The sequence below is a fragment of the Lutjanus erythropterus genome, chromosome 12, assembly GCF_056507025.1.
Source record: "Lutjanus erythropterus isolate fLutEry1 chromosome 12, fLutEry1.hap2, whole genome shotgun sequence".
Lineage (NCBI taxonomy): Eukaryota > Metazoa > Chordata > Actinopteri > Lutjaniformes > Lutjanidae > Lutjanus > Lutjanus erythropterus.
Genome location: NC_139328.1, coordinates 17,948,661 through 17,970,260, shown reverse-complemented (window position 1 = coordinate 17,970,260; position 21,600 = coordinate 17,948,661). Strand labels below are relative to the sequence as shown.

General features: G+C 40.9%; 1 protein-coding gene across 2 annotated transcripts in view; it reads right to left on the bottom strand.

Annotated features, from left to right (window-relative positions):
* Nucleotides 1-643: 643 nt before the first annotated feature.
* ankrd12 (ankyrin repeat domain 12) overlaps nt 644-21,600 on the bottom strand; it is a 48,969-nt gene continuing 28,012 nt past the window's right edge. The window contains exons 3-13 of one of the 2 annotated variants that reach the window (XM_084731658.1): nt 17,998-18,148; nt 15,625-15,696; nt 15,070-15,207; nt 14,140-14,343; nt 13,687-13,829; nt 12,111-12,258; nt 7,319-11,745; nt 6,086-6,184; nt 5,669-5,812; nt 5,449-5,544; nt 644-1,893 (exon numbers count right to left, since the gene is read on the bottom strand). In XM_084731658.1, the coding sequence (XP_084587784.1) occupies nt 1,708-1,893; nt 5,449-5,544; nt 5,669-5,812; nt 6,086-6,184; nt 7,319-11,745; nt 12,111-12,258; nt 13,687-13,829; nt 14,140-14,343; nt 15,070-15,207; nt 15,625-15,696; nt 17,998-18,148 (5,808 nt within the window). In that variant the 3' untranslated portion in view covers nt 644-1,707. The remainder of the gene's footprint in view (nt 1,894-5,448; nt 5,545-5,668; nt 5,813-6,085; nt 6,185-7,318; nt 11,746-12,110; nt 12,259-13,686; nt 13,830-14,139; nt 14,344-15,069; nt 15,208-15,624; nt 15,697-17,997; nt 18,149-21,600) is intronic. The other variant, XM_084731659.1, reaches the window with a different exon arrangement.

Genomic DNA, 21,600 nt, shown 5'->3' with positions numbered 1-21,600 from the left:
CTGTGGCAGGTTTTATTTGCCAAACTTGAGAGAGAAGGCAGGATATTTAGATTTTAGACAGAGCTGTCAAATAGCCTGTGTGAATGTGATGAATTGCTGCAACACTGCAACTGGACTGGTTGAACATTTTGTCTGCATTTTTTTTCCCCTGAGGTCTAGTTTTTATTTTTCTAAAGTGAAGTAAAATGTTTTTTTTTTTCCACACTTAGTATAACCCTGTTGATTAGTTTATAAAAGAGAGAGAAAAAAAAGTGCCCATCACAATCTCAGACCAACACTGACACCCCCACAAAAAATCTTCATTAATCTTCATTTAAGGCCTAAACCAGTGAATGTTTGGTATTATTTTACTGTTTATTTTGATTACTTTTGTGAAATACTATAAAATATTATTTTAAATGAATAATTTAAAAAAATGAAGTAAAAAATTTTTTTTTAGTAAGTACTCATGTAATAAATGGGATAAGATAGAGTGAGCAGGTCATTACAGCAAAATAAACCCTCACTGTACAACATCTGTTGGTTGATAAAGTCAAACAATTATATAAATAATTAAAAACTGTTGTCAATTAACCATTTGTCAAATAAATTGTTTCAGCTGATTCCTTGTGCAATAACAAAATTAATGACACAGAACCCAATGTTTTTAATTTCACAACAAATAAAATTTATTCAATTATATTACAAATATGTACAAGTCATGTAACAAGTAAATATTAAAATAGACATTTTTTAGAACTATCGTTCAAAAGGCATTATGTTGAAAAAATAGGTTTTGTTGTGATCTCACATTGAAACTGTAAAAGTAAGTTGTCGTTTTTTTTCCTTGGAAGCCACAACAGACTTTAATGTGCGCGAGACACAATGGACAACACATGAGGAGGAGTGAGGCCGCAAAAAGGACAGAACACAATGACGCGAAGAAAAAAAAAAAGCTGGAACACTTCAGTAAACCTCACAATTAAGTCCACAGTACAGCTTTTTAGGAAAAAAGTACAAACAACGCAACGCATGCACAGCATTTTAATTGCCAAAAGTCAAAAAACACCAGCTGTGGCGTGGAGCTCCAGATGAGGAAGGAAGAAGAAACGGTAAAAAAAGAAAAAGAAACACAACAAAAGCCAACACATGCTTAAAGATTTTAAGCCAACAACAACGAGAACATCACGGACGAAGAGGACACTCGATATAAAAACCAACTTTGGTCCATTAAAACATGAGACAGAACGAGTTTACAATCAAAATATCTATTACTTTTTGTTTTTACAAGTTTAAAACAATAATTACATGACTATTTACAAATGCACAATTGTTTTATGTATAAAATAAGTTAAAAAATTAAGAGCACAGTCTGTACACAATGTATGAACACTCACTTTGAAAACAATTGAAATCTTTCAGTTGTGTGTGACCCTGCGTGATGAGTAGCAGGAGCAGGTGGATGCTGCACCGCCCGACCCAGCGTTTGGTCTCTGCTCCCTGGGCTTTGTCTACGGCGTGGACCCCGTCTTTTCTGCACGAGGAGCCATCTGTCTAGACAGTAAGAGCTCAGGAGTTAAATTGTGTCTTTTCTAAGTGCTCTTTTGTGTTGCCACCACATTCTAAGTACTTCACATTTCTTTTTCCTCGAATGTACGGAGCTGCTGCCTCTCCTCGTGTCCTCGTGATACAGCCACCGCTGTGGCAAAAGCACGTCTGTCCCACAGCTCATATCGGGGTGAGGTCGAAGTCGTCGTTGACCTCCACGAGTGGGATGTAGAACTCTGGGATCTCGAAGATACTGGTGGACTTGTAGGTGGCCGGGTCGAGCTCTTGCAGCTTGAGCTGCCACTCCAGACGCTGCACAGCGTTCAAGGCCGCCGCCTCATGCTGCTGCCTCATCAGGAGACACGTCTGAGGAGGACAAGACACGTGATTATAATTTTGTCCAACCAGGTGTTCTTATTTAGATCATTCTCAAGAACAGAGCACGAACACAAAAACTTACAAAACAATCATAAAGTTGGCAGGCGCTGAGAGCGCACAACATTTTTGGGACTGATGAACGACTCTGTTTGACACAAAGACTGTCATATAAAATTGTCTCTTTGTGTTCTCATGGACGCCGCTTCCTTGTTGAGCTAAAATGGTGGGATAGTAACAAGAAGTGGAAATTTCACACTAAAACTGCTGGAACTCTGGAAGATATCTACTTTATTTGTCCACAGCAAAAGCCCCATATTAACCTCAGATACAATAGGAATGCACAATATGTATTTTTTTGCAGATTCCAATAACTGATGATTACCTGCATTAAGTTTACATTTTAAAAAGAAGTCTATATAATCTTTAGTTTACATACTACTGAGGGTAAGAAGGGCTCAGATGGAGAGAACAAAGACGGGTGATTTAATATTAATCTAACTGACACCACTATGACAACAAAAACAAAAAAGAGTTCTTCAAATGTTAATTTATTTATTTTTTTTGTAAAGTTAATCAAATCTTCACAAATACCCTAAAAGTCAAATAAACTGCTAGTGGTGGGTGAAAGTTTTGTGATTCCTTTTTTCTTCCCTCCCGCCAAAAAAAATTGTACATGTACATCTGTTTTTTAAAATTCCTGGATTTTTGCATGCTAAATAACTAGCACTTATTCCATTAGCTTGATGCTGACACATAATTAGAATTCAATTTGATGTGCTAACGGAAATTAGCATTGTGATTGCCCTCATATCTTAAACAATCCATTTTGCTTCAGGTGGGCTCATACTTGGGAGGCATTTATTTCCTCTCCTCTGTGGAAACTAACAGCTCAATAACTCCATCTGCTACTCTGGTTTCAACACCGAAGAGCTACAGCAACCTCAAAGGGTCAAAACTCAAACTCAAAATTCTCAAAGGGTTTAAAAATACTAGGTAGAGACACTGCATGCCAGGAGAGGGCAGCACATACATATTTATATTTTCTATTTTGTAGCATAAGCTTAATGAGCAGGAGCATTAAATGTATTTTTAACTATTTTATTTACTAATTTTATCTTTTGGAAAGATGCTGCTGAGATGAAACTCACTGTTTTTTCGAAATATGACAATGTACAGCCTCTGAAAGTGTATGATTCAACTTTCTCACATGTTAAAAAGAGAAATTGCAGTAAATTGTAATAACAAATGCAATACTAGAGAATTGCAATACATAATTGAATTTGCACTCAGGTATTGTGATGGTACTGAATCGGGAGGTATACATATTGTCCTATTTAATGCTTTAACATAATATATCAAAACAGATATTACAGCCATTATTCATCAGCTTTACTTTCATTCTGATAATAGAATCACAAATAATAGGAACTTAATCTGCCCAAAGATTTATCGTGCATCCCTATTTTAGAATATATTTTTGTATAAAACAAGGACAGTGCATTTTGTCCCCAATCACTTACAGTTAAAGTGCATTAGGAAGTGATTTCTTCATGGCCAGTACGAAAAAGAGGAATGATTACTGCAAGCAAAACCTGTTTCAGTGTTTATTTGTGCACCTGACTATTTACTAAAGACAGTTTTTGAGAATCACGAATCTCTCTTTTGCATACAAAAAACAAGGAGGAACCTCCCAGTTGTAAAAAAAAACAAACAAACAAACAGATGGACAAAGTAAGAGAGATGTGATTGAGATTTTCCCTGAGGAATGAGAGGGAGAACTTTCCAAGAAAGGGAGACATGTATACCGCACTCGGTCCCCATGCTTTGCTTGTGTTTTCTTTTTCCCTTTATCTCATAATATACTGTAAAATAGATACAATTAAAAAAGGTCAAGAAATCTGAGGGGTTGATTTTAAAAGGGGAAATCAATGATGAAACTGGTCACAACTGAAGTTGGGAAACTCAAATCGAGATCAACAACAAAATCTCAACTGTTATTTGCTTCGTGCCCAGTGATCATTTAAATCTTCACATTTCTGATAGATCCCCCTGAACAAACTACCAACTTCAGGAAACAACCGTAATGTGATAAAATAAAAAGAAACCTATCAGGATAACTTAACAATCTGGACACAAGTGTTCACCAAACACATTTTTAGCGCTCAAACTCTGCCAGAAGCTCAGTTTACACTCACAAAGAAAAACATTCACTTCACGATTGTTATGTAACCTTGTTTTTTAATTAATAAAGTTGTCAAAATAGGACAGTTCAAACTGTACCTTGACTGTGACAAAACCAGTTAAGATGTCTGTCTCTACCTTTTGTTTAATGAGCTGCTGCGCCATATAAACATACATTAGTGTCATCCGAAGCTTCCTCTGCCACCAGTCCTGACTTCAGACTTTTCATCCATAATTGTCGGGCGTCTCCCTGCAGCCCAGTTCATTTACAAGCAACTAAAGCCTGGCTCTCCTGCCATCTATGATTTCTGTTTGTATGAAGTAAAATAATTACTTGTAAAATCAAGTTGTTTATCAGTTACACCAAGCCAATTACTGCTGGAGTTATTTACTTTCTGTCTATTAAAACCAACCAGTTCTTGCTCAGTGGATGAAAGGCAGCTCTTGCCGCTTCATTCTTTTTAATCTGGCGATGAGATGCCACAGATGGACAGAAATAGCAGGTAAACACAGTGCCTGTGAACAGGTAAGACTTTTTTTTTTGTTTAACCAGTATAATGCGCACCAATAATGGGCACTGGGATGCAGCCATAGCAAAATAAACAAGGTTGTTTTAAGGGAAATTTAAATTGCTGCATAATTTTTCCAGTCATGTAAAGTTAGCAGTTTTTCATGGAAAAAATACTTTGCTGTGGGCAAAAATAACAGCACTTGACCAAGAAACATTTATGGTATTTACTGTTAATGTCAAAAATCATTCCTTAGGGCTTTTTTCCCCCTGAGGTTTATGTATTTTTTTTGAATTGTCTGCAATGGGATTTCTGCACATTTACAATTTACTACAAACGGCAGCAACATGATGAGATGCTGAGCGGTTACTCTGTGCTGAGCGCTGCACATTTGGTGTTGTTTATGGTCATCAAGAGATGAAAAATGTTCAGTTTTGTGTAACTTTGTCAATGTCACTTTTACCCAGCTGTCCAATCACAGTCACGTCCTTCATGTACATGTTCTGAACGATGACTAAAGAAGAGAAATTAATACTGCTGGTCTTTGAGTATCCATGTCTGTACCAGATGACCTAAGGGCCAGTGCAAATACTCTAAATACTTTTTGCCGACATTTTTATAGTCAGTATTTGTTGATAAATACACATCATAAAAACTGAAGCATCTCGGCTGAAAAATTGCTCTCTCAAGTGTTCCCAGCTGTTTTCAAAAGAACTCCTTGAGTTTTCAGCTGGAAAAACACTTTGCGGGACGTAGACTCTTATTCTGCCCTGGGCTTTAAGACTATTCTTCACTACAAATGTACCTTAAGTTAAATGGAGGTGGGGGGCGAAAGCAGTCACAGCAATCTTACCTTCAGTTTATCAAACTTGTCGTCGACATCTTGTAACCAGGACATGAACTGCCTGGCGTTGAATCGGTCCCTCACTGACGTTTTGCCATCATCACTCTGTGAACCGAACACAACATCTCGTCAGAAATACAGTAATTATACATGTTTTAATAAGTAACAAAACAACACAAGGCTGCTGTAGAACCTCACAAGTGTAACTAATAGCCTCCATGCTGCTCACCTGGACGTCTTGAGGCATGTTGTAGACTTCAGCATCCAATAAAACTGTACAAGCACTGAAAGGCAGAGTCTGATTGGCCAGTGTTCTTGCTGCCCGGTAATGGACTCGTAAGACTTCCTGTTCATTTGAAACAATCAGCTTTTCCTGAAGGGGGGGGAGAAGAAAATCAGTCAAATTACTACTGTGAAACCAATCTTATACTGTATGTATTGTTAAAATATCTGTAGCAAGAATCTTGTTGCCGTGTCTTCAAGAGGGTATAAGAACATGCCACACAGCTTCAAAACATTGAGAGGCTTTCCAAAAAAGGCATTTTTTACAATTTGTTCTATTTTCAGCTGCTACAAGTGGCACTAAAAATGTCTAGAGGCACTCAACCCAACCCAAACAAAAAGCTCCCAGAGTAGAACAACGTACCCTTTCAATGCTGTGCTGTAGCCGTAGTTTCATACGGACAACCTCTTGTTGTTTGAACATCTCTTTCAGCTGCTCGGGTAATGATGGAGGTGGAGTTATCTGTTCAAACAATGGAGAGGGAGACAGTTAATCAAAGCTGTAATATGATGTCTGATGAGTCGGCATGCAGGTATCAGTCAGAATAAGATATTTATTAGGTCAGTTTAGGTGTAGTGCTGCCAAAGCACACCAGAACAACGCTCTGCCACTGCTTTCTCATCAAAGTGAGGAATTAAAATATTCACAGCTCGTTTAATATGGTTGAAATTTCTTCTAATAGAATATTCAAGTTAATTCATAAAATACTAGACAGGTTGATAATCTTCACCTTCCTTTTTATGAAACAAAACATAGTCAGTACTACCTCGGATATTGTGGTGTACAGGTTTGGAATGCAAAAGCAGGTTTATCAAGACCTTCTCGACTTAAAAGATGTTTAAAAGAAAATCGTCATTGCTTTTAATTCATGATGGTGAATTATTTCTTGATGTGTATAAATAAATATACTGTAAATGTTGCACTTATTATTTATGCATTTCTGTGTTTTTATTGGATCACTGTTGAATCAATAGTTAGTTTTACTGCTTATCGTTTGGGTACCTTGTTGTTTTTTTTTGTTGTATTTTCCTGAAATTATTTTAGCTTAGCTATTATTAGTATAATTATTTTCTATTGTTTGTTTGTTTTTCTTTTGGGGATTGGATGTCCATTATGTAAGCATGTAGCTTCCTTTCCTCTTGTGACACATTTTGTCTCATTTCTTTCATTATCTGGATTTTATGCAGTTTTGTATGTGAGCAAAAGTAAATCATTCATATAAACTGGTGTTAGCCCTTTAAGATCTAATCATCACTTAAGTGTATGTCATGCAAGAGAGACAAAAAAAAACAAAACAACAGATCATCTTCACAGTAACTGTAGAAGTAACCAATAACCTTTGACAAAAACGTAACCCTGAAATTTAAGTTAACCCAACATGCTGGAGTACAGGCTTGCATTTTATTGGCATGATGTTTCAAGCTGCAGGCTCTTCCTCAGACAGCTTCAACTGACGAACAGCCTGGAAAGAAGAGCTTGAAATCCCATGCAAACAAATTCTTTTATACTGCTTTTGTCAATGGAGTACATGGCCAAAGCATCACAAAAATGTGTCAAACGTGTGCAAAATTAGGTAAGAAAAAAAGAAGAACTCACTGTTGGTATGCAGAGCTTGCTGAGTGGATTCCCATCTAAGAGGTAGGATCCGTTGAAGGTCACATATTCATCATAATACTGTGGTGGTTGGGGGGTGACGCTGCACAACACTTTGCGCTTCTCTTCGATCTTCTTGCGGATGTGCAGGAACTCATAGTACGGGTTGGCCCTCTCTGTCTGGTAGGGTTCGATCTCTTCCAGCTTTACAGAGTCCACAATGGCAGCCAGAGACTGCTGTCCTCTCTCCTTCTCCTGCTGAACTGTGGAGCTCGACTGGGAGGTTGACACTTTGGGCATCTTTCTCTTGCGCGGATGCGGTACATGGATGTCCACATCCTCATCTGCAGAGCGAACCTTGACCTTCGCCCCTGAAGTGTCTGAATCCCGGTCTCCAGACTGTGGAGAGGAGCTCCCTGAGGCGCTGCTACTACTGCTGCTGCTGCTGCTGCTGGAGTCTGTCTGAGCTGCCGTCTGGATGGTGCTTTGACTCTGCTCTTCTCCAGATGAAGATGACTCAGGTTTTTCCTCAGCAGGCGTCACCTCCATCGGCTCTGAGCTGCACTCCGCTTTAGATTCAGAAGAGCTGTCTGTGCCCAGGTTGCCCTCAGCTAACAAACACTCTGCTGGAACAAAAGCAGCACCGCTGTTGTTCTCCGAGCTCTGTGGGATGTCAGTTGTCTCTTCTGTCTTGTGTTCAGGGCTTGCACTGGAGGATGCTGTTAAGGCCGTGCTGTCCTTTTTCTCCACCTGTGCAGCATCGAAACATGAACCTACAGCATCATTGGAAGGTCTTGATTTCTTGCCATCTTGGTTATTTACATCCATATCCTCTTGAGAACATTCAGACTCAGAGTTTGTTTTGCTAAAACCTGGCAGGGACTCCCCTGAAGAGGAGGCGGGAATGTGCGAGCTGGTGGATGGTACAGGACTTCCTACACCTTCTGTTCTCAAGCTTTCTGACACAGTTTCCATGCTCTCCTGTTCTGCTCTATCAGCACTTTCCAGAAGATTGTCTTTATGGTCAGAAACGTGCGTGGTACCAGGTTCTGTCTGCTGTACGTTCTCCAAACCAGAAGCAGGGACTGGTTCCCTTTCCTGGGAGGTTTTTGTGTTTGTGAACGCTGACATCTCTGCATTTACGCAAGCTGATGGTATCAATGGTTGATCAGAATCCTTGTTGGTACATTCTGCTTGTGAATTGTCTGACAGACACTGGACGTCTTTCATAACAGGAGGATCAGAGGAGGAAAGTGTTTTCTGCTCTGTTGACACTGCTTGAGAGCCACTACACTCTGGAAGGTTTTTGCTCTCAGGGTCTGTTACGCCACCAGGAGTGCCCGCTTCTCTCTCAGACACTGAATCAGACACTGAACTCGTACACTGTTGACTTGTGAGGCTCTCCTCCGTCTCTGCTGAGGCCTCTCTTCTCACCTCCTCAGTAGGCTGGCTGGATTTTGGCAGGTTTTCAACAGCTTTACCTTCAACTGATGAGTTGGCGTCCTCGTCCAGAATAGCCCTGAGGTACGGTGATTCATGTCTCCCTGACAGCAGTGTCCGATTGCTTTGTGGCACATCTGGAAGACCATCTTTATCGTGAACAGACGGCGATCTGGTGGCTTGGATGACAAGGGAAGACTGGAGGAAGGCGGATTGTGAGTCCGAGGCTTCCAGGTTCATGTCAGAGTCATACTCGACGTGTCTGGGTGTTAATGTTGTCGCCTGACACGAATCTTCCGAGCTGGCGACAGAAACTAAAGACACAGACCTAGACATGAGGCCACAGCGCTCACTTTCTGGTCTAGGTGATCTGGTCAGACAGTTCTCCACAGCGGACATGACCTTTGCGCTGATGGAAGGCAGAGTCTTCCCATCGAGTGACATTGTTCTGGGGCTGGCACCGTCCTTCAGGGGTTTATCTCTGCTGTGGACATCAGATGCTTCAGAACTTTTCGAGCGCATGAGCTCTTTGCTCAAACATGGCTCAGCCTTCGTTCTGTCTTTAGGTTTGGACTTCCCTGGATCAGCCAGAGGGCGCTGTTTGAGCCTCTCTCGCTCTTTCTGTTTGATTTTCTCCAGGTGTTTGCGATGCCACTGCTCAATCTCCTGGTCCTTGAGGCTGAGCATGCGCTCAAAGCTGGTCTGCATCAAGTCGTCATTTACCAGCCTCTTCTCTTTGGGCTTGGCATCTCGCGTTGCTGGCAAGGCTTTTGATTTAGCCTTGTCCGTGTCCGTCTCATTGGGTTTGGCCTTGCTATTTTTGGCCTGTTGGGAGCGGTCTTTGTGCCGGTCCTTATCCTTGTCCTTGTGTTTATCTGAGTCTCTGTCCCGGTCTCTCCGGTCACGATCCTTCTCTGGTGTTCTCACGACTTCCTCCTTTGATTTTGCAGATAAGGATTTGCTGGTCTCGGACAGATAGCTCTTCTTCTCTTCTAAAAGCAGCTTCAGATTGGAGCTTGAGGAATCTTTTATTTTGTCTCTCTTTTTCCTGTCACAGTCTTTTTCTTTTGAGCGATCAGATTTACTATGATCTGTGGTCTTCTCCAGAGGTTTTGCTTTCTTATCAGAGTTTGTGCGCTCCTTTTCTCTGTGATCCCCAACACCATATTCTCTGTCCTGCCTCTCCCTATCAGAGCGCTTGTCAAACTTATCTTTATTTTTTCTGCTGTCCTCATGCTTTTTTGAGGTGGATAAAGATTTCAGTTTTTCATTCTCTTTGTAGTTTTTATCTCCAGGCGAGTGGGAAGAAATTGCCGCAGTTCTTTCTTTTTCCTTCCAACGATCCACTGAGTTCTGCGGTTCGGCTTTGTCAGAGTGCTCCACTTTAACCTTTTTTTCCTTGTCAGGATGCCTTTTCTCCATTTTTTCTGGATCCTTCTCCTTTCCTGGGAGCCTCTTGTCAGTTTTCTCGCGTGAGCCTTTTTCAGAGGGCTCCAGCTGTTCTTGATCAGCTGTGATCCCACTTATGGGTTTCTCCTCTGTCTCTTCTTTCATGCTGTTGCTCTGCAGCGTCTCCTCAGGAATCCGCCCTGAGCCGTGGCAGTCCACTCTCTCGTCACGCTCACTCGGCTTTGAATCCTTTACCTTCTCCTCTTTACCAGCAGCAGCAGCAGCAGCCTCCTTCCGCTCTTTTTTCACGGCCTTGTCTTTCTCTCGCTCCTCTCTCGGCCTCTTCTCCTTGCCACCGGAGTGTTTCTCCTTTGCATTTCTCTCATCTTTGACAGGAGAGGAATCAGAGGTCTTCTGAAGCAAGCTGTTGTCTTCACCTTCCTTTTTTACTGGCAAAGATTCATCTGTCTCATCGCTTTTGAAAAAATTTTCCTTCCAGAACTCTCTGTCAAACTCCAAATTCCTGTGGCTGTCTTTCCTGGCCTCCTTCTGCCTGTGCCGGCTCCGCTCTGCCTCATACTCCCTCCTGTGTTTGTCTTTCTCCTTGTGTTTAAGTTTATGCTTCTTTACTACTTTGCCATCTAGGTCGGTCTTCCGTAAGGCACCTTCAGCACTGTCTATACTGTTTCCTATGCTGCCGTCTTTGTACGGACTTGAGTGGCCGTCATCGCCGTCTAAGCTGGAGTCTTTCTGCTGATGTTTGCTCTTTTCCTTGTGCTTGCAGCCTTTGGTGCTCGAGCCTTCAGTGCAGTAGTCTGCGTCTGTGTAGTGGTTGTATTTGACACCGTCCACCGGACAAGAGCTGTCACTGATGGAAATGCACATCTTAGTATTTTCCTGTTTGAGTGGTGTTTGCTTGTCTGTCAGGCTGTGGTTCAGTTTTGGAGATTTTATTGATGACAAATGGAAGAGGTGGACGGATGAGTCATCTTTAGGACTGAAAGACATCTTGAAGGAGTCTTCCTCCCGACCCTTTTCTGCACTCTCAGACACGGTGGCGAGAGAGAGAACTAAAGTTTTGCTGTTCTCTTTCCCGTCCTCTTGGTTCTCCTTGTTTTTATTCTGGCTTTTGCTCTTCCTCTTCACTTTGCCCTTGTCCTTTTGCTCAGTGTTCTCCTTTTTAGACCTCGTATCCACCTTGACGCTCTCTGAGCTCTGAGAGCAAGTCGGGGAGTTCCTTTTCTCTGGAAGGCTCTCCATTTCATCGCTGGAGGTATCTGAGCTGCAGTGGACACGAGACGTCTTCTGCTTTTTGGACTTGGAGGAGGAATCCCCTTTGCTGCTCTGCTTTCCTGCCACATGATTCCTATCTTTGTCCTCCTTCTCTCGTTGTCGTAGTTCCCTCCGGAGAATGTGTCTGTCGTTAAGGGCTTTACTGAGGTCCTCCTCCTCTTCCTCGTCCTTGAACTCATACTCATCCAGCCCTGGGACAGATGATGACGCTTTTGTGGCCGGTTTGCCATCAGAGTCCTTTTCGGTATCAGAGTCGTCCATGTTGTCATCCACACTGGATGGATTGACAGACGGAGGGTCTTCAGACTCTGCAGAGAAAAGACAATCAATATTAAAATGATACAATCCAAGTCAATGAAGCTATTAAAGATTACATTGTATATTCTCTATGACAACTTCAATTTACTTCTTTTCTTGGTGGAAAAAGAAAAAAGTTCTCAAGTTATAATAAAATCTTTAGTATTGTGTATAAAATTGCCAAAACTGTCACTTCATGATGTAGTTCAATAAATATAGGTGGAGTAAAGGCCCATCTGGTCCAGCTATCGTGAAAAACGTACACATTCTACTGTGAGGTGCAGTAGACAAGAATATCCTGTAATATTACAGTTAGCATGTTAATATTTGACTATAAAAGGGAGGTCAGTCAAACACTACAACATTTTCTGCATACCTGAAGAGCTGTCGTCTTGGTCTGACAGTGGCACCTCTCCTTTCAATAGCTGTTCCAGCTCCTGAGAGTCTGCCACGTCCACTGGGCGCTCGCCACGCTTGTTGGCCTGGAAGGCGTTACCACCGTGGCGTAGTAGCAGTTTCACGATCTGTATAAAATATAATGAGAATTGTGAATCTCCAGACAAACACTAAGGTCGCAGAAAAACATAATAATAATAGCGAGTGCATTAACATGCTCACTGTTATCCTGGTTTTGAGCTTTGTACTCTTTTTTTTTTATATTCTGGATATGATGTTTACATGAAACATGAAAATCTTTTTATCCCCTCAGCCACTCCCACCCTTTGGTGTACACAAAATATCAGTGACAACTTACACGATTGATGATTATCAATATCGACCAATATGAAACTTCACTATCGTGATAGGTTTTTAAGCTACATCACCCAGGCCTATTAGATACCACAATATCCTGGTTATTATCGAGTTGTCCAGATAGTATATTTAAGTTTCTTTAAACTCAGATTAGTCTAATCCAGGTTTATGACATGTTACATATTAAATGTTTACATGCAAAAACATAACTCCAATACTCCCAAAACCTGATCGTAACCACAATACTAGTGTGCATGTAAATGCACGTACACTTTTCTAACAGTTGCACATTGCAAAATGATGATGTCAAACTCATACATCTATGCAGCTGGAAACTTGCAAACAGAGTGAGTCATGAAGGTAGAAAGGAATGGTCCAAAGCATGGCTTCAGTTCATGAAGAAAGAAGACAACTAGACAACTGCTAGTGTAATGTCTTTATAATTATGATTTCAAGTCAGGGTGGAAACAGCAATATGCTAAAACATCTCTCTACGCAACATGGTCTTAAATTCCAGGAATGCCATGTACTTGACACTTGCGCAAGAGTGCCACCGCTTCCTAACTGAGCAGCTGGTCAGTAACCGAGCGTATAACAGGGTATCCTGTTATAATAACATTATGTCATGTAGGCAGGCTGAGCTGAGCAGATTTTTTCTTTCATTTCTTTAACTCTGGTTTCAAATTCAACAGGCATCAAACAATGGAGCTTTTGCACACCTGGATCACACGCATTACTATTTTTCCCCACCACACAAAAAATTAGCAATAGTCAAGAGGGGAATCAATAAAGAATTAGACCAATAAGCAGAATTAATAATGGCACTGGTATCAATAAAATGTCATCAATTCCCATCCCTAAGGACAATCATGACTCTTTGTGGAGAGAAATCTGTCTCCCACCCACCTTTTTGACCAGGTGGTGAACAGGTAGACATTCAGGTGGCTTTGCTGTCAAAATGTATTTTTGTGATGCCTTATTTTGAAATGCTCTGCATTTTTAATTATCATCATCATTTTTTAAAATAATCATTAAACTGCAACTGTAAATGTCAACATACAGTGCATCTGCATTACATTTTTAAAGAAAACATATTTGTGCTCATTTTGTATAAATTTCAGACATGTAAGACATGTGCAAAAGTGTACTTCCAAAGTGCATTACTGTGGCAAGACAAACTTAGGAAGTGAAGCTCTTACATCTTTATGCCCACTGCTTGAGGCATCATGGAGTGGCGTGTCGTCATCCAGACCCTGCGTGTTCACCTCTGCACCTGCTGCTATTAAAACCTTGGCCACATCGTAGTAACCAAGATTACAGGCTTCATGAAGAGGAGTCCAACCTGAGGACAGAAAACAGCAATGCCAGAAAGTTGCAATTAATTTCAGCTTTTGCAAAACATTTTCCCTAATTTGACATAAAAAGAATTTTTCATAAATTTCTGTTGGTAGATCAGGCAGGTAGAGAGATAAAATGAAACCACACAAGAAAAAACTCAACACGTGCATATTCTGTAACAAGCACACTGATGTCTGTTTTTGTTATCTCATTGCCTTTGAATAAGCACCTGCTCATCAGCTTCATGTTATTAATAGCTTCCATACAGACATGATGAAGGCTGTTAAAAGATTTCCTCCTGGGGAAAATCGTACCTGCAAAGTCTTTGACGTTGACATCGGCTCCCAGGCTAATGAGCTCTTTAACTTGCTTGGCGTCTCCCCGGATGGCAGCCATGTGAAGGGGAGTCTCCCCTCGCTCATTCCTCTTGTTGACCTTGTCCTTCTGTCGAGACGAGGCGCTGCTGGGGACTTTCTTCTGCACAGGGGTCGTTTGTGAGGGATGACTGGGAGTAGAGTCTGGACACAGGCAGGCAGATAGAAAAGTGCTTAATTGATGCCTGAAGCAGAAGCCTGTCAAAGGCCTGAGATAACTACCTGCATTAATATGCAGGGAAGATGTAAGACTATGCTTATGTGTCTCTGTGTGTTTCAGTTGGTATTTATTAAAGGCATAGTTTAATATCCTTATTTATTTTTTTGCTGAGTTACATGAGAAGATCAATACCAATCACATATAGTAACCAGTATGTAAACAATGCCACACTTTCAGATGAAGGGAGGAAACACTTAATTTAGCATGAGTAAAGTCAGAATCAATTCATGTTAACATTACATTAACAACAAATGTAATACATGTTGTCAGAGGCAACTGGCATTGCTGTGCAATTTGATTGAGCAACTACAGTGACACTGGTTTTATTGGAAACCTGTGCCTACTTGTGTCTGTCATTTCCACAGGTATGTAGTAAGTGACATTGCCTTTCAACTACACAGAACCATTTATTTACAAAAATGTTCTCAGTCAACGTCTCTCGTTACAGGTTTGATGCAAACAACACAATATAACCAGGAAAATATACAGGGCAGCTTTCCTTCCAGTTCAACAGGTACATTAAATACGAGACATTCTCAAACATCCTTGAAATCTTTGAGAGCATGTTCCGAAGCATGACTCATCCAACAGTAAATATACTGCGAGCCATCTTGAGGATGTGGTTAAGGTGAGAGGGCAGGCACACAAACCTGGACTGTTGGCAGTCATCTGCATTAGGAGAGCCATCTGTTTGCGCTCTGACAGAGGATACCCAAACAAAAGGTTGGCCTGGGACTTCTTGCCCCCTGCCTCCTTTTTCACTTTCTTCTTGTCTGGTCCATCTTTATCTGCAATAAAACCAGGAAAGATTTTAGTGAACAGGCCAAAAAGGAGTTCAGTTTCATTTCAAGAAGCAATTTCATCGTCACAGTGACACCGTTTTCCTCCTTCTCTTGTATCTGCACGCTGAGAAACAGATGACAAGCATGAGGTTTGAAAAGGGGGACAAAAAGAGAAGACAGCATTCTTTTAAGCCAGCCAAGTACAGACGACACTCCTCGAGCCCCCCCCCCCCCCCCAAAATGTCTCTGTCGGTCGGTTGTTACTAAACACAGACATGCGTTAGCTCTAACAGGGGCAGATGCAGGGCGAAAACACACACACGTGCATGTGTGTATGTGTGTTTGCAGCAGCATAGTGGCGCAACAGTGGGTGACGTGACTTGAAGAGGACACGGGGGCTGAGGATCGGGCTGCAGCGATTACCTGCGTATATCCTGCAGGGAGGCACTAATCTCTCTCCCCAGGTCTCACTCGACTGGCCTGGGTCTGAGTCATCTACAGTGCAAAGCAGAGAGGAGGGGGAGGGGAGGAGGGGGAAGGTGGAAGGGTGGGAAAGCACTGCATTAACGCTCACTCTCTCTCTCACCCTCCTCGTCTCACATGTACTCATATACAGACAGGCACTCCACGCACAGATTATGAGTCATGGCAACACAGGAGACAAGAGAGAAGATCCAATCCGCAGCGGTCAGTGGATTCATTTACTTCCCTTATTCCTACAGTTGCAGCTCCACACAGGAGCTGAGAGGCACTATGGGAAAGGAAAGGCTGCCCTCCGTGCTAGTTTAGTTTTATAACCTGTGCGACATAAATTGTACTCGGGTGAATTCAAAATTGATGGTTGTCGTCTGTTAGAATGACGCAGGACCACACAATGAAAATCATTATTTTGAGGAGATGAAGGCAAACCTACCGGACCTCAAGCTAGGGCTGTAAAACGCATTACTGTACTTCATTTTCTGTAATTATGGCTGTGCGATACACTAACCTATTTTTACCTCTCAAATCTGATGTAAATATGCAGTTCAACTTGTAGCTAAATGATAGAAGCAAGAATAGTTCATTTACACAAGTAGGAAAGGTAAGATTAAGTCTAAAGTTCACAATGTCAAGCTGAGCACTGAGCATAACCACAGTTACATGAACTCCAAATGAACCATTATCATTGCATATCTCATAACTGCACAGGCAATACTAGGTCTGAAAGGAGAACGAAAACATTCTATATTTTTTGTATTTATGTGTGGTATATTTATGCCAACAAATTCCATAAAAGGACCAAAGCAAACAATGTGTTAGTCCACCTCAAAGTACTTTCTAACGTTTCTACCACAGCTGTGGCTTTCAGCCTGAAACTAACCGGTTCCTAATGAAGATATACATCTTTAAATAAAGGGGATCAATATAGTTAGATTAAAACCAGTGTCCTTGTCAAGGCTAGCTTGGTTTAGACCACTGACTGTAAATAAAGATGGATGCTGCGTCTTCACTTCCTCCCACTGTACGAAAATGAAGCCAAAATTTTCCGGATATGAGCACCGCCATCTTGCGCTGGTGATGTCATTTAGAGCCAGAACCTGTACCGTGGGGATCGAGGTTGGAGCTGCAGTATCAAGGTTCTACCCACACACCCGGCAGACTCAACTGTAAGCAGGAATCAGCTGCCAATCATGAAGTGCAACCCTCTTTCTATAGCATCAAATAAGTAATTAAAGCTAAACTGATCATAAAAACAAACACCTCAACAAGCATCAGCTTAATAATAACAATCTAAAGTGACAGAAACCATCTATATACACACATAGCAATGGTTTAGATGAATTAACACGAGCAAACATCTTCATGATCCCATGACCTCACAACTATTTGCCGATGCTGGGGTTCCCTGTAATTCCCCTTCTGGCAGCTTTCAGTCTGTACAACTATATCTAGGGGTCAGTCAACCTCATGTCAGCCTGTGATTAGCCTTTTCCCTTTTTAAGATAACATAACATTTGAATTTGACTCCTGCTACTCTGTACTCCTGCTGCCCGAAGCAGATATTTCAGTTTAATTGTAGCATCTGTCACCCAACTAAGTATTGATAATATGCTCACAGTGGGCGATCGGATTATGCCTGAACACCATGTTCACACAGACTATGTAGTAAGCAAAGCCTAGGTATATACAACAGCAGGATGTTGTATGTACAATCAAGAATAGAGCTGATATTCACAGTGTGAATTACTAATGTGTTTTTCATAGTTTTTGCACAACAATGGGGCTCCATGACAGAAATAAGCTTTATCAGGTTTCAAGTACACAGACTACATGTGTTAATAAATTGCTGGTTTTGGCCTTTTCATGGAATGTGTTGACAATGACGAAAATACAGAATATCACCTGCCTTACCTTCAACAGAAACACACACAAAAAAGAAAAAAACAACAACAACAACATAAAACAGAAGCGTCAAAAGCACCAACTTTTAATATTCATATGAAAGTTGGCATTCAAACATAACCACATTTAGGATGATTTCTCTCCATATTCACGTGTTACCATTAGCTTTTTTCCTCTCAAGTCTCATAGTACTACTTGGTTTATATATGTATTGCTATTCAACACAAAGAGCCACAACTTCCTCAGCATGGTCAAATTTGGATCCTGTGCCAAACTGATCGAAACCCTTTGACCTAAAATCAGTCCCTGAAGAAGATGTTCTACAACAGGCCACCAGGGGGCAGTGTGAGGACATGGCAGCCAGCCAGCAGCATGGCTCCAAAAGGGGCAGGGAGGAGTGGCAGCAGCTCTTACCGGTGTCAGAGTCTCGCTCTTCTGTCCGGAGCGGACTGGTAGTGAAGGAGAGCTTGCGCTTCATGGAAGACTTTGCTTTCCCTTCCTTCCCCAGCAACTCACTCCGGTCCAGCTTCGGAGTTTTGGTGAAAGGGGACAACTTGTCTTTGCTCTGTCAGAGGTGAGAAGGGCATAAAATAGACTAAAATCAGACATGTAAAATACAACAAAGGTGTGGTCACATTTGTGAATTGTCTGAGTGTACGTAAACAAAACAGTCAGGACAGTAAATAAACAGCAGCCCTATTTAAAAAAAAAAAAAAAGGTCTGTTAACTAGCTCAACAACAAAAGGGCTGAGCTCAGTGTGCAGATAGTGTTTCAGATGAGACTAAAGCTTGCTAAAACATGACACTAACATAACAAAGTGCACATTATTATATTACAGACTGTGTTGTGTCACTGCAACATATTGTTTGGGTCTTGCAGGCAGCAGGTTTGCCGGCATGACTCACTAAAATCTTATTCCCAAGGCAGGGTCTCTGCCAAGTAAAGAGCAAAAGATCAGGAGTGACTTTTTTTATTTTAACACAAAGAAATAAAAAACAGCAGAAAGAAGTTTGTTCTAATAGTATTGTGAAAAGTGCCAATTTTCACACTGGTGTGAGTTGAACTCCTAGAACAGAATAGCATTAAATACTAATACTTATTAGATTAATGGCTTCCCTTAAGTCAGAATGAGTAAAAACTATTAAGCCTCTTTCACCCTTAGTTTCCATAAATTTACTGGGATAACCTTTCAGACACCACTAATGATTTTCACTTTTCACTCATGCATGTCTCGCACCTCTGCAGACATGTCATTAGCCAGAATAATATATGGGGCAAGGAACAGTCCAGCATATCATGGTAATACCAACCACCATAAAACTCATCAGAAGAAGATGGGGCTGGATGACAGGACAAATATATTGCGGGTATTTGTCATTTTATTTTGCTAATATAATTGTCTGCCCCACCATGAATGTCCTGCGCTGGGTGAGGAGTGAGAGGCAGCCTGTGGAGTTAGAGTCTTTGAACTCTTTTCATGCTGTGAATTAAGGATTTAGTTCGACCAAACAAGAGTTGGTGACTGTTGGAAGAATGGACAGGCTAACAAAGACAGATTTGGTGAGTATCCTGTTGAGTGTGATGTGAAGTCTGTTTTGTGAGGAGTTAATGAGTCAATTAAGCTCATCTTAGTTATAAGAGCAAAACTTAAATTTATTAAATTTCTTAACACTTTGTGAGTTTATTTTGTTTATTGGGCATAGTGAATGTATGCAGCGTATGTAACATAGTGAATTCCCTGCTTGTACACATCTCCCAGCTGAGACTCAAAAGGACGGGAGGAGGTGGGAGGGGGTGCAAAGATATTGCCAATCGCCGATGGATGGTCGACTGGAAAATTTTAACATATCACCCAATCCTAGTCTTTATTATTCATGATTATGGCAGGCAGGGAGCTGTTTTTCCCTGGTGCTCTTGTAATGTAGTTAACATTCAACAAATTTGTGAGACAAGTAATGTTTTTTGTGATCACGATTAAAAGAACATTGGATGTTTGGAGTTGACTTGACTCCAAATTTTGTGATTGGTTTGTTCACTCCATGTTAAAGCGTCTTTTGTCTGGATGTAACCCGTGCTTGTCCCTGCAATGTTAGTGTCTTAATTCACAACAGAGCTGTACCTGGATTTTCCCAGGAATGTTACAAGGTCTTAATGTAGGAGAATGCTACAGATTTTCAGCTTTTCTGGAGGTTTCAACAAGTTACATTTTTAGACCTATTAAGGTCTAATTTAAGACCTATTTCATGTCCATACTGGCTAAAGTAGATGAAGTAATATTTCTAAATCTCTTCATAGCATCTGCCAATCCAAACTGCATAATTTAAGAAGTCTTGTCCTTGTCATGCCCTTGTCCACCTTTAAGACCTGGCAAAATTGTCTAAGACAATTTAAGGCCTAAAATTCAAATTATTATTATTTATTTGACTTTTTAAAAAGGACCTGCAGAAACCCAGGATTTCCCTTAATATCAATCCCTACTCCGATTTACACATTACCCCACACAGGAAATGTTCAACATTTCATGGACAGACGTGTGAAAAGGGTTTTAGAGAGACAAGCTGCTCTAGGCTTTGTTACTCTCACATTTTAATATTTCATGCTGAAGCAAACATTTTTCTCTCTCTCTCTCTCTCTCTCTCACACTGACACACACACACACACACACACACACACACACACACACACACACACACACACACAAGATACTATACAAAAAGAGGCCACATGTGGAGAATTGATAAAGAAGTCAAACAAAAACTGTTACAGCTTAAGTATAAAAAGGGCTTAGCAGGTCTAACAAAGTTAAGTAATTGAGTCATGACCCTATAGGTCTAATTTAATGAAATGGAGGACTCACCATAAACTATATACATTGAATGCAATCTTCCTTATATACAGAAGCATATTCCATGCTGAACACCACCGCAGTACCACCACACTGTGGTATAGTTACATTTTCTTTGGTGACCAAAGTCTGGACCCATAATTAAGCTAAAAACACAACAACACCCACATCACAAGACAGAAAATGTTGAATTTGATCCCTCCCACTTGCAGCTGCTATTTATTTTTATGGATTTAACTTTGCTTTACATTGCTTCAATTAAAAATCTTTTGTATGTGCATGGACAGGGTATCTGGGTTCTTCAGAAAACACTACACTTATTATATTATTATAATAGGGGTGGTGATGAGCAACATACTCCAGTGATGACACCACCCATTACACCAGGCCTCAACACTGCACCAGTAATATCGGCATTATCAAAATGTATGACCATTCCAGTTACCGGGTTCTTGCACTCTGATCTGCAGACAAAGCTTTTCCAGTACCAGTACTTTAGTGAGCTGCACTTTGGTGCAGTAAAATACATCTCTGGCAGGAGGAAAAATGTCTGCAGTGTGGTGCTTCTTTGATCTCAGAGAAGCAATGTGCCAGCTGTGCAAAGCTGAAGTGTCTGGCAGCGTTAAAAGTAGAGGAGCGTGAGGATGAGAAGCACTTCTGCCTTTAATATAAAAGCAGACAGAAATTGCCTCTTTTATTTATGGAGAAAATGATAAATAAGTAGTGTCAGTGTAACAATAGGGGGATAGGATTTCATTGCAGTCTCTCACTCACATAGTACATATTCTATTAAGTACCTTGTACTTAAAATATGTGCATCAGTTGTTTTTTGATAGACAAGCAAAGTGAAGCTTGAATAAATATTCACCGACTTGTCCTCAGAATACTGGTTGCATAGTGTCGTTAGTGAACTTCTGCTCCACTCCCATGCAGATTTATATTATTAGATTACTGGTGAATCACATCTGTTCAAATTCAAGAGTTGTCCAAAAGTTGTAAACAATTAGCAATATACGTACACTGCTGTTCCTCCACAATAAAGTAGAGGAGAAAAAAAAAAAAACAGAGGAGCAAGCGTTTTGAGGCCAATCTTCCTTGTGATATTTCTGACCAATAAGAGAACAGTTAGCTCATGCATGGCATTAGCTTTCATTGTGTTTATGTGTTTAAT